The sequence below is a fragment of the Mastigoproctus giganteus genome, chromosome 6, assembly GCF_048544385.1.
Source record: "Mastigoproctus giganteus isolate SK-2022 chromosome 6, ASM4854438v1, whole genome shotgun sequence".
Lineage (NCBI taxonomy): Eukaryota > Metazoa > Arthropoda > Arachnida > Uropygi > Thelyphonidae > Mastigoproctus > Mastigoproctus giganteus.
In genome coordinates, this window is record NC_143580.1 from 206,071,182 (window position 1) to 206,087,555 (window position 16,374).

Consider the following 16,374-nt stretch of genomic DNA (forward strand, 5'->3'; position numbering starts at 1 on the left):
TGTCACGTCTTCTCAAAAACAAGATGAAATTAAGAATACTGAACGCTGTTGCACATTGCAGCTGACTGCCTGAGGGGAGCTATTGTCTCATGCGCATATGAGACAATAGAGTTGGCATCGCAGCATATGTACCGTACCTAGGCTACGACAACACAGCATATATATAGAGTACGTGTCTAGGCTATTGAATGAGTTTTAATATGTACAGTAAATTTTCGACTTAAACTTAATTGAAAACCGTGTTATAATGAAACCCGTGCCGTTTGAAGCAGTGCTAAGCAAGGTATTGCTATATAGTACTATTTGGAGATTTGCCATTGGACAAATATAGAAACAGTTGGCTTTCGTATGAATTTAAAAACTAGTCCTGAAAGCAGGGCTAGTGTTTGGGTAAAAAAGAAAGGGAGAAGCGGAAAAAATAGAACTGCATCAATATCCACATATCTGAAGGGTGAAACCAAAAATGAATGTATGAAAAAAAATAAAAAATTAATAAAATAAATAAATAAGAAAAGCAGATATTGAATCATGATGAACATGGATGAACGGTAACAATAACGTTGCTTCATGCCTTCAAAGGAAACTTGTTCAACTTTGAAGTATCCAAAATTAGATTTTAAATTGTATTGAAGTTGAATGTTAGTAGTAATGAGTTCAAAATAGCATAAAACATTAAAAAAAGAATTAACATATTAATGTTTTCTACATGAAAAATAACTACTCCTTGACTTTCAGTTTATTAACTTTTTGTACTGTACTGAAATTTTTTTTATAAATAAAGTATGCTTTTAAAATCTTTGTATAAATTGATTTACTTTTGTAGTATGCAATTTGTAATCATTTTATTTTTATTATTATTAATTTATTAAATTTTATTGTTTTTATTATCACTTTTGAACTTGATACTTGCTTGAAATTAAGCAGAATTGCTACTTCAGTTTAGTAAAGTGCAGTAGAATAATGGGTCTTTTAAAATAAATTTGAATAATATTCATTAAAAGAAATACTATATTTGGTATATAACTAAATGATTCATACTACTTCAAGAAGTTCATTATAACAGCATTTTACTAGTATAAACTAGAGCTATGATGCTCAATACGTTCTATGTTGATTTCAATATTTGTAGAAGATAAGAGAAATTTACCTCAATGTGATATGTAGAACACTTCTATATGATACTCTCGAGAAATTAAAATGAATATAACATTAATGCAAAATGAGTAAAAAATTGAAAACCATTAAAAAAAAAACAATTTAAAAAAGTTTAACATAAATTTTGAAAAACTATTTTCTTTCCTGAAGCTGACAGCTTTTCGACTGTATGTCGTGATCACAGGAGTATGTGTGTAAGCTTGAATCTTAAATAGAGATTGTCTTGTCACATTCACGCAAAAGACCACGAATCAGAGATTAGATATGGACAGAGAATGTTAATAGAATTCTAATGTAATTTAATTTCGATGGTTTCTGCAATTAATAGTTGTATAATTACGTTTGGACACTAAGTATTTTGGCCTTGCTGAATAAAAAAGTGTTTTTCGTTAATGGCATGAAAGGCTAATTTTGATGCTGCTGAATGAGGACGTGTACTGTTTAACCCTAGAATTCAGCAGAAACTGCGTTGGTAAGATGAGTGGCAATCACAGCAAGAAATGTTGTATACCAGGTCATTTATTTGTGTTGTGAAAAGGAAAGGACTGCGATTGTTCAGTAAAGCATGTAATTTCCATATTGGTCTGGCCACAATCTTAAATTTGCTATCTTTCAAGAATATGTTAAGCTGTTTGTGCCACTGTTCTACGTATGGGACAGAGATAAAGTATTTTTTGATGTTACTATTGTTGGTTGTTGTAGTTTTTTGTATCCTATCCTTAGCCTGTACCCCAATTCAGTTTATTGTAGCAAGGGGGTAACCCCTGTTTAAGAATCTGCTGGTTGATTTCGGAGGTCTTTCTCTCAATGATTGAGCGTTTCTATCCCCTATCACATAATGGGAGGTATTTAGACAATGTTCTTGTTATTACTGATAGTAGCACTATCCAAGACATTTTACTTTCGTTTAATAATATTCATCCTAGACTCAATTTTACATTGGAAAGGAAAATACAGATACCGAGTCATTACATTTTCTAAATTTCACGCTTAATCGGGACTTGAATAAAGTCCAATTTAACATCTATCATAAACCAGCAAGCACTAGTATGCTTCTGCATTATAACAGCTATCATCCGTTCACCTACAAAAGGTCTGTTATCTTTAATCAATTTATCAATGCCTATAAATATTCAATGACGGAATCTGCTTTAGACTCATAAATACAGGTATTAACTAGCAGATTCTTAAACAGGAGTTATCCCTTGCTACAATAAACCAAATTAGGGTACAAGCTAAGGAATGGATACAAAAAACTACGCCAACCAACAATAGTAACATCAAAAAATACTTTATTTCTGTCACATATGTAGAACAGTGGCACAAACAGCTTACCATATTCTTTAAAAATACTGAATTTAAGATTGTGGCCAGATCAATACGGAAATTGCACTTTATACTGAACAATTGCTCAGTCCTTTCCTCTTTTGCGACGCAAATAAATGATTTTGTATACAACATTCCTTGTGGTAATTGCGACTTGTCTTACCAAGGATCGATGTGGTTTCTGCTGAATTTTAGGGTTAAACAGCACGCGTTCTCAGTTTGTGCTTCTCGTTCAGCAGTGTTAGAATTAGCCTTTCATGTTGTTAACGAAAAACACTTTTTTTTTTTTTTTTTTCAATGAGATTGAAATTAAATTACATAAGAATTCTATTAGCATTTGCTGTCCATATCTAATTTCCGATTCATGCCCACACATGCTCCATAATTTTCATTCCTGTGATCACGACATACGGTCGAAAAGCTCTGTCGCTTCAGAAGGAAAATTGTTTTTAAAAATTTACATTAAACTTTTTTTAATTGTGTTCAATTTATTTTTTACTGTAATCGTTTTGTGTTAAAGTTATATTCGTTTTAATTTCTGGAGAGTGTCATACAGAAGCGTTCTATGTATCGTATTGAGGTAAATTTTTCTTATTCTTCTAAAAACAGCATTTTACTGTATTTTGTTGTTAATTTGAATGTTAATACATTTCTCCACAATGCCATAATGCTTAGTGTAATAAAAGTAGTAATCTTATTATTTCACTTTAAATTTCAACAAAGTTTTTTCATGTATATGAATACAAGGAAGAAAATAGTGAATCAGATTGGACCCATGTGTACTGGGTATGGGACAGTCTCAGACAACCCAGCTGATGTTATGGATGGATTGAACAGTTACTTTGCATCTGTCTTTGCCAAAGAAAGACCCTCCATGCTGAGAAGAGGCTGTGCAAGTGAGAGTGAGTCATATGAAATTAGTGATTTTGAAATTGCACGTGACTGTTTATTAGAAAAACTTTTGAACGTAAAGGCAAGTAAGGCTCTTGGAGTTGATGGCACATACCACGTAATTTTGAGGGAGGCTGCCATTTGAAGTTAATTATGAGGCCATCTTTGGACTCAGGAAATCCTTTGGATTGGTGAAGTTTTTATGAGAAATATATGAAAAATAGTGGCTCTCTTTAGATTGTGAATGAAATTTATATGAAAACAAATTAAAGCACATAATACTGTTTTAAGTAAATAATCATTTTTTTGAATGTATCATAGCCTAGTAGTAAAAGATGAAAGGTATGTACATAGTATCTATCATGGCTACACACAATGATCTTAACAGTGTTTAATATAATAAGTACACTTTTACTGCTAGTGTTTTACATGTTAATGGTACAGTATACAGGGTATGAACCAAAAGTTTCTGGACTAAGGCAGTAAAATTAATTTAGACTTATATTAGTTACATGTTGATATTGTCCTCTTCAAAGTAGGCCCTCCAGATTTTACACATCAATCCTTCCACTTCTCCAACTGTTTGTAGCATCTCTGGAACCATGGTTAATGATGCTGACTGGCACTTTCTGTGATTTGGCTTAAATCTTTGTGATGCCTTTGAATCTTTGTCCTTTTAATTGAATTTTCATTTTGTGGAACAGAAAAGTCAGAGGACGAGATTGGGAAAATAGGGAGGTGTGGGACCATTTCCATTTTTGTTCTTGGCTAAAAACTGCTTAACTACCAAATCTGTATGGACTGGCACATTGTTATGACGTAGAAGCCAATATCAAGTGCACCATTTATTAGTGTTTCCTCCTAACACCCTTCCTCGAACATCTTGGATTCCTGATATAGAACTGATGATTTACAGTTTGGCTTGTTGGAAGGAACATTTTCCTCACTGTTTAAAAAAAGTCTCCATACTCTTGCTGTTTGACCTGACCTGCTTACCTTTTTTGGACTGGTGATGATGGACTTTTCTGCTGGGAGAACTGCATTGTTTCTAGGTCATAACCACAAACCCATCTTTCATCCTTCCTTCTCATCCTCAGTTATGACCTTGGAAAGGAAATTTCTGTCCATTCCGGCCTGTGCTTGCATGTCCCTGCATACAGAAAGCTGGTTCTGTTCCAGTTTTTCCCTCAGCAAACTGGGCACAAGTTTTGCTTGTTGTTTGTTTGTTATTTGGTTTTTAGGAACATTAGCAACTAAGGCCATATTGCTCCGGGGATATGCAGTCATTCCCTGACCTTTCCGCATCCTCCATATTTGGTAGTCATGGGCTCGAACCACGGTCTAATCAAGAAGCGTGTGCTAACGCACTGCTGCTCCTGCCCACCTGGCTACAGAGGCGCCTACAAGTTTTGGAACAATCCATCTAGTGTTTAAATTTTCAGTTAAAATGTTATCATTAATCATATGCTGTCAGTCTAGTTTGATGGTGGAAGACCTGGGCATTCAAAATTCTCAACCAAAATTGGGCTGTCTTGGAAACACGGATACTGTTGAAAAGGTGTGTACATGCTAATGTTACAAGCCAAAAGTTTTTAGACTAAGGCAGTCCAGAAACTTCTGTGTTCTATCACATCATCATCACCAAATGCTTCTTTAAGCATTTCATAAGTCAATGTAGCTTTTTCCCCCCAAGTTTATGACAAAATTTGATGGAAATTTGCTATTCCTTAACATCTGCCATCTTATTGAGCTACAAAAATCACAGGGCATGTTCTAAAGATACTTGAATATAAATTGTTCAAAAATACAATGTCCTATTGGCATGAAACTCATCACACTGACTCACAGTGAATTAAGTTCAGCTGTATCTAATGGCACATACTACTATAACTGCTGGGCCACATGTGGTTAGCTCTCCACATGGCCAGTCTAGAAACTTTGGCTTGCACTGTTGATGGTTATTTGCTCTCATGGTGACAGGTCAGGAACAATTTACAGTACATGAAAAAGAATGATAATATTCATAAATGCAAGAATTAGTAAAATAATAAGGAAAAGTAAAGTAAATTTGTCATGATAGTAGTAGTAGTAGTGGTGGCATGTGATGCAAGAAAGCAAGTGTATGAGCTAATGCAGCATCATCCAAAAAAAAAAAAAAAATTACAAAACAATCCCCTCTAAATGTTTGTCCAGTTCCTTCTTAAATTTATTTAACCTACTCTTATTTTTGCAAAAGCAAAAATAAGAGTAGGAGTGTGTTATAGGCCTAATGACTCGAATGAGTACAATGAACAATTGTACAGAGAAATAGAGTGGGCTAGTAAATCAGAATGTCTTCTAATGAGGGATTTTAACTTCCCAGATATTGACTGGAACTTGTGGGTTGGTAACTCACACACTAGTCAGACTTTTGTGGATTTATTGGATGATTGCTTTCTGCAGCAGCATGTTCGAGAGGCAACCAGAGTAATACTCTTGATCTGGTTATCAGCAGTGATCATTCGTGTATTAAGAATTTGCAGATAAAGGAACCACTAGGTGGCAGTGATCACAGTGTACTGATGTGGGATTTACTTAAAGATTTTAATTACCATCAGGGGTAAAGGAAAGGGTTTTTGCTTCCATAAAGGTGAATACAGTGGTCTCAGACAGTTTTTAAATTCTGTATAGGATCAACTGACGATGTTACCAACAGTAAATTCTAAGTGGGAAGCATTCAAGGAATTAATCGTGGATGTTACTAAAAGTTTCATACCTATTAAGAAATATTGTTCAAGGTTTAGGCCTAAATGGTTATCAAATGAACTAATGAGACTCGTAACAGAGAAGAAAAATGCATGGGATGCGTATAAATTATCAAGCGACTCAGAAGCCTGTGACAGATATAAACTAGTCTGTAATCAGGTCGTAAAGGAGGTTAGGCAGGCGAAAGCAGATTATGAGAAATCCTTGGGAAAAGATGCTAAGAAAAACAGCAAGGTTTCTTTACTTATATAAACTCTAAAAGGAAGGGGATGACTCTGATTGGTCCACTTGACATCGATGGTTCGACTGTTGATGATCCTGCTCAGATAGCAAACAAACTGATGAGTATTTTGCATCTACATTCACACATGAGGAATTATTAAGGTTTGAAAATGGCAGAAGGTTATCAAATTGTAGCAGGATACTTAATGATTTTGTAAAAACTGAGAGCAAAGTGGAGGAGAAATTGTTGAAGTTAAACATAAGAAAGGCAACTGGGGTGGATGGGATCTATCCAGTTATATTAAAGGAGGCGGAAAAGCAACTGAGCAAACCCTTAGCCATAATTATGAGTGCATCCTTGGACTCAGGGGAGGTCCCCACGGACTGGAGATGTGAAAATGTATCCCCAATTCACAAAGGGGGGGGGGGATCGAAGGGTGACACGAGTAATTACAGACCAGTTAGTTTAACTTCTGTTCCGGGTAAAATAATGGAGTCACTGGTTAAAGATGCATTGCATGATCATCTAGACAAGACTGCAGCAATAATTCAGACACAGCATAGGTTTGTTAAGGGAAAGTCTTGTCTGACAAATTTGATTGGTTATTTTGATGTGGTTCTAAAGGAACTGGATGCAAAAAATAATTTTGATATCATATATTTGGATTTCAGGAAAGCTTTTGACACTGTTGCGCATGGAAGACTATTGTACAAATTGGAGCAGAATGGTATTAAGGGTAAGTTGCTACAATGGATAAAAGGATGGTTAAGTGCGAGAAGACAGAGGGTGGTAATCAATGGGTGCTGCTCTTCGTGGACTAATGTTTTAGTGGAGTTCCACAGGGTTCGGTGTTGGGTCCACTGTTGTTTTGTATATTTATCAATGATATTGATGAAGGTATATCAGGCTTAATGTCGAAGTTTGCAGAAGATACAAAGGTTGGCTGGGTTGTTAATGACAGTAATGGCAGTGTGCTACTGCAATAGGATCTAGATAATTTGGGCAGATGGGCTAAGAAGTGGCAACTGAAGTTTAACCTTGACAAATGCAACTGGGCAATCTACATATGGGTAGAAGTAACCCGAGAGAAAAGTACCAACTGTGTGGTACTACACTTAAGGCTTTAGAAAATGAAAAAGACCTGGGAGTAATTGTGCAGTCAGATATGAAGTTTTCTAAGCAATGCAGACAGGCTGCAAGAGCAGGTCATGGGGTTTTGTCAATGATATATAGGAATTTTGCTAGCAGGGAAAAGGAGGTGATTGTCCCTCTGTATAAGGCAATGGTCAGGCCACACCTTGAGGCCTCATTTTAGGAAAGACGTTGAGCTAGTAGAACAAGTGCGGAGAAGGGCAACGAGGTTAGTGAATGGAACAAAGGGTTGCTGTTATGAACATAGGCAGGCTTAAGTTCTGCAAATTACAGTGTGGAGATTTAGGCACCTGTGGGTGATCTAATTTTTTTTTTTTTTTTTTTTTTTTAATGAAAACCCCAAACACGAAAGGTATCAAAACCGTGCATGGGTTGAAGGAGAAGTATGGGGGGAGGGGGATGCCAGAAACTTTGCTCTAGAGACTAAACATGGGTTTCTCCACTTGAAGTCTCCAATAAGCAAAGTGCTGGTATTTCACCGGTTGATGAAAGTCATCTACCACCTTGGATAATTTTCGATAACACAATACTTCTGAATCAATTGGCGAAGATACACGTGTATATAAATATATATAGATAGAAAGTTAAAATCATTGGATCTATATAATTTTTTTTTTTTTTTTTTTATGTGAACCCCAAACACGAGAGGTATTAGAACCTATAGTACTTAGTACCGTGCTTGGGTTGGAGGTTGAGAAGATGGAAGAAGATATTTGTTGACATTGGATTTGAACTTCTGTAGATTGTAATTTTCAGGAAATACGTATGAAGGATGGTTGTTTGAGAAAACAGCAGTTGAATAAATAAATTAGGAAGATGAAAAGTTGGTTCTGTGGGTTTGAAGTTGGACAGTAAATGGATGTTGGCAGGTGTCGGCACGTGTTCAGACTGTTTTGAAAGAGAGAGCGGGAATTATAGAAGCCAATTCCATTCTTGATTCCATTCAGAAAAGGGCAGTTAGGTTAATTAATGATTCATCTCTAACAGAGTCCCTCCACTCACTTTCTCATAGATGTACTGTTTCTGCTGCATGCCTCTTCAATGCATGCAATCAAGAAGTCTGAGAGAGGTTTTGGGGACACCACCCCAGATGTGGGAACAATATTCCATGGCAGGGCGGATTTGCGATTTATGCAGAGTGAGCAGCTGTTTGGAAGAAAAGTAACGCCAAGAGCGAAAGAGAAAACCAAGTTTTTTAGATGCAGACGAAGCAATATTTCTAAAGTGCTTGTGCCAAGAGAGAGAGAGAGAGAGAGAGAGAGTGATTAGAAGTCAGGGTAATCCCCAAAAGAGATATATCATTTTGCCTAGAAATCGGAGAAGTTAGAAAACAGAGAGCCATCTACCATCACGTTCAGTGAGCGATCAGAGAGAAAATTGGATAACCAATTACTAAAAACAGTTGGCAAACCATAAGATGGAAGCTTGTTTAGAAGACCTTTATGCCAAACACGATCAAAAGCCTTTGAGATGTCAAGAGCAACTACTTGTGTTTCACCGAACCTTTCCATTGAATTAGTCCATAAATGGGTAACATAAGCCAGAATATCACCAGTGGATTGACATTGATGGAATCCATATTGGCGATCGTTGATCAGACGGAAGGTTTCTAGGTAGTTTAAGAGTTGGTGGTTAATTTATTTCTCCATTACGTTAGAAAGAGTAGAAGTAATTGCAATGGGACGATAATTGGATGGGAGGGATTTGTCACCCTTTTTAGGAACTGGCTGGATATGAGCAAATTTCCAAGCAGAAGGAAAAAAACACCTTTGGAATAAGAAAGTGAAAAAAGGTGCCAAAGAATAGTAGTAAGTTCAGGAGCACAGGTTTTGAGAACAAGTGGAGAAATACCATCGGGACCTGGAGCTTTCTTAGCATCAAGATTCATCAAAATCCTTCTGATATCCTTTTGACGGACGACCACAGGAGGCATTGAATGGAGCGTCTTGGGAATGGTGGGAGGTGTTTTACCAAGATCGTTAATACATGAGTTGGAAGAAAAATGGGATGCTAGCAGGTCAGCTTTATTTGCCTGAAGTGACAACAGAACCATCTGGTTTGGACAGAGGTGGGAGCAGAGATAGGCAAAAAGTTGCGGCCAATAGACCAGAATGCTCGGCTGCTGGCAAAAGACCAGAATGCTCGGCTACCATTAGGGCAAGAAGCAAGTTTTCTACTCTTAGCCTGTTCAAACTCTAGTTTGGACTGATTAATAACTGCTTTACAATTGTTGCGAGCTTTGGTGTAGGCAGAAAATGAAACTGAAGAATTAGAAACAATGCCAATTACGATATGCAACATTCTTCTCTTGAACAGCCTTAGCACATTTATTGGAAAACCAAGGTTTAGTTAGATAAAGGACGAGATTTTAAAGTGGAGGGTGGGATAAAGGATTCCATTCCTGCAAGAATAATTTCACTGACATGATCTGAGCAAACGTTGACATCAGAACTTTTGAAACAGTAATCCGACCAAGGAAAAGAAGAAAAGAAGTCTCGCAGGTCATCCCATTTTGCATTCTTGTAATGCCAAACAACATGAGGTTGGGAATAGCCATGAGATAAAGGTTCCATTGGAGAAGAGACAATCACCAAGTTGTGATCTGAAGTGCCTAAAGGACCTCTCACTTTGACCGTGTACTTAGAAGGGTTGTTTGTGAGAAAAAGATCAAGCGTATTGGCTGTATGATTAGGATTGTCCGGTATTCTTGTAGGTAAATGAACTCTGTGCTAGGTTATTAGTAATTGCAAAAGCCTCAGCATCTCGACCTACTGGGTCGGTGTGACTAGAAAACGGAAGCCAGCTGGAGTTGTGAACATTAAAATCACCAAGGAAAATTACCTCACTGTTAGGAAAGTTGGACTGGAGAAAGTCAAGTTGCAAAGAGAGGAAGTCAAAGAGCTTCAAGTGATTAGTGGTGTTGGGAGAACAGTAGAGACAACAGATAAATTTGACACAATGAGGTAGAGAGATTTTAAGCCAGAGAAGATCAAAGAGAGGAGATTCCAAATTGCCAAGTCTCTGACAGAGAATATCAGAACAGACATATGCACAAGTACCACCTTTGAGGCGAAAGGAATCATACGGCGAATAATTTGGGCACCTGAGATAAGCAGTAGTTGAATCAACCGATAACTGAGATTCTGTCAGAAAAAGTACACTGGGTTTGTCAGACTGCAAGTGGAAATGGACATCGTTGAGATTAGAATTGAGACCATGTATATTTGTGAAATGAATTAGGAAGTGCTTGGGAGGTTTAGATCTTTTCGCAGATAAGCTTGCTCTATTAGTTTCACAATTCATGGTGTATTCAATAGTAAGAAAAGGTGGGTAGGACATGCTGTATGGAGTAATGAAATTTTTGGATATGGCATACACGTGGTAAGAATATACTCAGATCCTTGACATAACATGGCCTCGACAATGCTCCCCGCATACACACTACTCAGACTTCCTCCAGTCACTATCTGGCAGAGTAGAGGTAGCAAGATTATACACTAGCTGATCTGGAAGCCTCCTAGAGAGTTACCAATGGGTTCGGTCCAGTGTACTAACTAGCGGCCGGCCTGCGAACACCGTTTTTGAGCTGTACTCTCGAAATGTAAGGAATATTGGATCTCGCCACGACGTTCATCATAACCTCAAAAGTCATCAATCATACTGCATGATGCAAGAGATTGGAAAGGGTTGTATAAGGCCTTGAATGGTTTGAGCAAGCTCAAAGCTGATGGGAGTCTTTCTCTTGCTCAGATTCCTCAGCCAAGGGGGCATAAATTTGCCTTTAGCCAGTGGTTGGTTGATTGCTGGAACAACTTTTCATCTGTTGTTGTGAAAGTTGACAGCTTAAATAAATTTAAGGCTGAACTAGACAAACTTTTGTAGTGAGTGGGTGGATGAAATGAAAAGGTTCTTGCATCATACGCCTCTGCTAAAGTATCCTTATAGTATTTTATAAAGACTTCTTCTTCCAATACATGCCTAACAGAAACACTAGGAAATTCCCAAAAAAGTTCATATTGAAGAGAGTGGAAGACTAGATCTAATTTTATCCAAACTATAAAATTGAAATCATTTGGAATGCTCTTTAATCTTTTTATGATTCTCATGCAAACTGTGCATTTGTTGAAGTGAAGCATTCCACTTGGTGTCTGATCAAATACTTGATGGGACTTGAAAAATATATTGACACCCTTAGCTATCTTGCCATCTGTTCACTAATCCCCGGTATGAAAGAAATATTAGTAATTTGGGTTTCTGATGTTGCTTTATTTTTGGTTATATATAATTGCTGATGATCTCAATTTACGATAGAAAATCCGTGCTTTTGACTTGAATTGACACCTTCTCCATTGTACTAGTGTTGGTAGCATAGTTTGTAAACAGTTTCCCTTTTCCAAAAAAAAAAATTGAAATTCATTAAAATTGCAATTTTTTTTTGTAATTTCATTAAAGATAACTGAGATGACTGTTAACAGTTTTAATTTGTGGTAATTGAGAGGAAAATGAATGTTGGAGTAATCATGAAACGAGACCCCTCAGATGGATGGGAAAGAATACGGAATATCACACGAGAATAGTTTGCTGAAACTGGTCAGTTAGCAATTTAAAAAATCAAAAAAAAAAAAAAAAAAATCTTCCGGTTTTCATTTTCAATAAAAAAAATGTTACTTTGCTGCCGAGGATGATATCCTCTGTTTGGAAAGCAGTAAAAATAATAAAAGAACTAAAATTATAATAAAAAATAATGTAATTAAATATTTATTTTCTTTGAAAATGAATTATGCATATACAGCTCCTAACTCGCTTTAATAATCTAGAAATATGAGCCAAAATACTGCCCTTACCTGTCAGTAAATTAGTAAAGGGCATCTTCCTTTTTAATCACAGTTACAAAAGACCAGTGAGAGGTAAGTACAGAGACAATATGTCACGAATGCCAAAACAAGTTGATGCAGTAAGACTTTAAATTTGAAAAAAAAAAAAATTAATTCAAGATTATACATACGAGCTGTGGCAAAGTTCCCGGACTGGTGCTGTTATGTTCGATTAGTTTGAAAATAAACAGAAGTGGTACATTGTAGTTCAAACTACCAACAGATGGTGGTACAGAAAGAGATTGTCCAGTAGGCTGATAACGAGTAGTTTCATTGGTAGCGTTAACATTCCTTTTCATGAATTTGCAGTGCAGCAACAAGCACATATCAAATTTTGCTTTAAACTGGGAAAATTGCCAAAAAAACATATGAAATTGAATGCTGTTTGTGTTGATGAAATGTTAAGTTGTACCAGTTTGTTTGAAAGGTATAAGCAGTTTAAAGAAAGACAGACATGAGGATATTCATGATGATCATCCAATGACCAAGAAGTGAGTGTCTGTCAATCTCTTAATGAGGACAGAGTTGCAAAAGTTTGGGAAATTGTGGCAAGACATTGTTTGACCCTCAGGATGATGGGTTGGGTATGAATAAAGAAATGATTTGTCAAATTGTGCACGAAGACTTAGAGAAAAGGGAGGTTTGTTCAAAATTTGTGTCACACTACCTCATGGATGAGCAGAATCAGTGAAGAGTGTCATCAGTCATCATGTGAAAACTGATGACACTCTGACTTGTTAAGACAATCCTAATTTCCTCAACTGTTTCATCACTGGAGATGAATGTTGGATGTTTCAGTACAACCCAGAGACGAAGTGTCAGAGCATGCAGTGGACTTCAAAATCATCACTAGGCCCAAAAGTTTCATTTACAGAAGTCCAGGATCTAGACAATGACAATCATCTTTTTCAACAAAGAGGGTGCAGTTCACAAGGAATTTGTACGTGAAGGGGAAAGGGAGAGATCCTTGTTGTGAAGACATTTCTGATGAAACATGGCATTGTACAGATTAGCCATCCACCCTACTCTCCTGACCCATCACCAGTGGATTTCTTCCTCTTTCCCAAGGTGAAACTGCCCTCAAAAGGTAAGAGATTTAAGGATGTTGAGGACATAAAGAAAAACATAACTGTCGAACTTAACATCTCTCTTTTTCACTGACTCTTTTTCAGAAACTTTTAGAACAGTATAAATGCATTCTTTGAGGTGGTGATTACTTTGGTAATAAAAATAAAAACAATTTTTGTGCTCCTTCCTGTTCTTTTTATTGCACTAGTCCAGGAATGTTATTGCCACACCTCATATCTTTTGTAATAATTTGCATTCATTAGTTGGTTTAATTTAACTTCTTACAGGTTCCTCTGCAATTACCATAAACTACAGCCTTTTAGATCGTGACTATCTATCCTTATTTTGGTGTGGTTTTGTCTTTCATTGAGACATATCAGAACAACTGTCTACTGCAGAGGAGCACTTTGCAGAGATTCGGCAATTTTACAGCAGTGGTCAACGCCATCAGTGAGCCAGGATGGGAAGTGTCAATGTGAATCGCAACCTTTCAGATCAGTTCTATCGCTACAAAATGCCTAAACTGGTTGCCAAGGTTTGTAAACTGGATGTGTACATATGTAGCATATCTTGACAAAAATTTGTAATGGTTATTTTATTTATGCAAACAAATTGTGGACACATATCTCTTTGAATTTAAGTAAAGTGTATTTATTTATTATTATTATTTATTTATGTAATTTTTGTATTAAACACATGTAAATTTTAATACCACTTGTATTGAAAACAAATGGTATTAAAAACAACTAATGTTTTGAATTTAAACATTGTTTCATTTGGTAAGGTCTAAGAACCTATAGTGTAGTCTTTACATTGAAACTGCACATTGGAAAACTGGACTTTACTTTTTAAAATTAGGTTCAGGGGCTAGGCTTGCCAGTTAATAACAAACAGTGTGTGTGTGTTTTGGACATTATACTGCCAGTTTTTTTTATTTCCGTTTCAAACACTTTAAACAAATAAGTTGGAAGTCGAAACACTTTCATTTAAATATCAGTGAACTGTAATTTAAAGAGTAACAGCAGAGAAATTCATTATGCATGTTGAATGCACATTTATAACAAGTGCCCCAAAGCAAAGGAAGTTAAAGGGTGCTGTTTGACAGTTTTTCCAATGAAAAACAGACAAGTAGAAAAAATAGTTGAAAAAATTGTTGGTTAGCAAATTGCAACCAATGTTCCATGGGCTTGCTATCTCAGACATGTCTGCCATCTCCAGGCCTCTGACTAAACTTTTATAAACAGATTTAAGATGAAGTTGACTAGTGTGAGGAATATTTTAATTCAGTTGTGGGCCCTATTCCCTTTCCTTGATATTTAATTTGTTATCTGCCAGTAATGTGCCTTCAGATGTTTCACTTGCCACCTCTTAAGTTTATAGTAAACTATTCCATCTGATAAACTAGCATTTCGTCTGTTATCCATCTGTAATCCAATACTTTTTCTAATAGAAAACTACTGGTTCCCATTTTTATGCTGTAATATGTTTTAACACTGTCTTCATATTGCCTTTATGGAGTTGTTGAAAAATTGAAATTATGGGGAACAAAATAGCCTTCTACATCAGCTGACTTTCTAACCATCTTGAAATTTTTTGCATTTATTTCAGTGTGGTAATCTCCATTTCATACATTTGGACTCAAATATAAGTGAAGCCACAGATATAAATCTGTTCTTTGTTCCTGTGTAACCAATTAAACAACTCACTTTCAATGTGGGCAAATTAATTATAGAAACCTTGCCAACCTTTAGAGCATAGATGAATGGGCAAAAATCCATGCTTTGTCTCAATAGACAGCAGTCTATGGGATGGTTTCATTTAAGTTTAATTATGACCACCCCTATGAGAACTAAATGCGACCCGTTGACCACGTGAGGTACAAGAGTGCGGAGTTAGTCGACCTGCATAGCATAGATAAGGTGTCAGTGGTTCAGTAGGTAGTAAAATTCCGAGCGTGATGGGTAAAAGGAAGGATTTATCGGACTTTTATAAAGGATAGATTGTGGGTGCTCAACGAGCTGGTGCCTTGATTTCCCAAACAGCTGAACTGATGGGTTGTTTAAGAGCTGCCGTAATTAAAGTGTACCAGGACTGGCGTCAAAATGGTCAAACAACAACCTGACTGCAAAGGTCAGCAAAAGGTTGATGTTAGAGATGAGTGCTGGGTCCGACGACTCGTACAGGCGAACAGGTACAGCATTGTTGAAGAGTTGACAACCCAATACAACATGGGCCAACCCGGAACAATATCTGGCATGACCATGTGTCACACGTTCGCATGTATGGGCTATACCAGCAGACGACCCTTACATCGTCCTTTCCTAACCAAGGTTCATCGGTGTAAAAGACTTGCCTGGTGAAAAGAGCATGTAAGTTGGACGTTAAAAGACTGGAAGAAGGTGTGCTGGTCAAATGAGTCACATTATTTACTCCACACCTTGGATGGTCATGTACGGATTTAGTGTCAACAATATGAGGCTCTTGATCCATCATGCATGGTATCAAAAGTGCAGGCCGGTGGGGATGGTTGTATGGTGTGGGGCACATTTCACTGGCAGAAATTGGACCCCTGGTGCATGTGGAACAATGTACCAGTGGTCTCTACTATCGTCAACTGCTTGCTGACTGTCGCACTTTTTCTCGAATGCCGATGGTGTCTTCTAAGATGACAATGTGCCGAGTCATTGGGCACTTGTTGTGCAGGAATGGTTTGAAGAACACAGTTCTGACTTCCAGCATATCGACTGGCCTCCAAACTCCGCCGATATCAATCCCATAGAGCAGTTGTGGGAAACTATGGAAAGGCATATCAGGCGTCTGGATACACCAATTACCTACATTGCTGACCGCATTACACACAGCTTGGTTGGCCCTAACTCCCGAACACTTCTGACATCTTGTTGAATCAATGCCACGTCAGATAGCTGTTGTACTGAAGGC

General features: G+C 37.0%; 1 protein-coding gene across 2 annotated transcripts in view; it reads left to right on the plus strand.

Annotated features, from left to right (window-relative positions):
* LOC150084901 (eukaryotic translation initiation factor 5-like) overlaps positions 1-16,374 on the plus strand; it is a 148,523-nt gene that overhangs the window by 42,217 nt on the left and 89,932 nt on the right. For both annotated transcript variants that reach the window (XM_090375626.1, XM_090375625.1), the window contains exon 5: positions 13,722-13,969. In XM_090375626.1, the coding sequence (XP_090231752.1) occupies positions 13,895-13,969 (75 nt within the window). In that variant the 5' untranslated portion in view covers positions 13,722-13,894. The remainder of the gene's footprint in view (positions 1-13,721; positions 13,970-16,374) is intronic.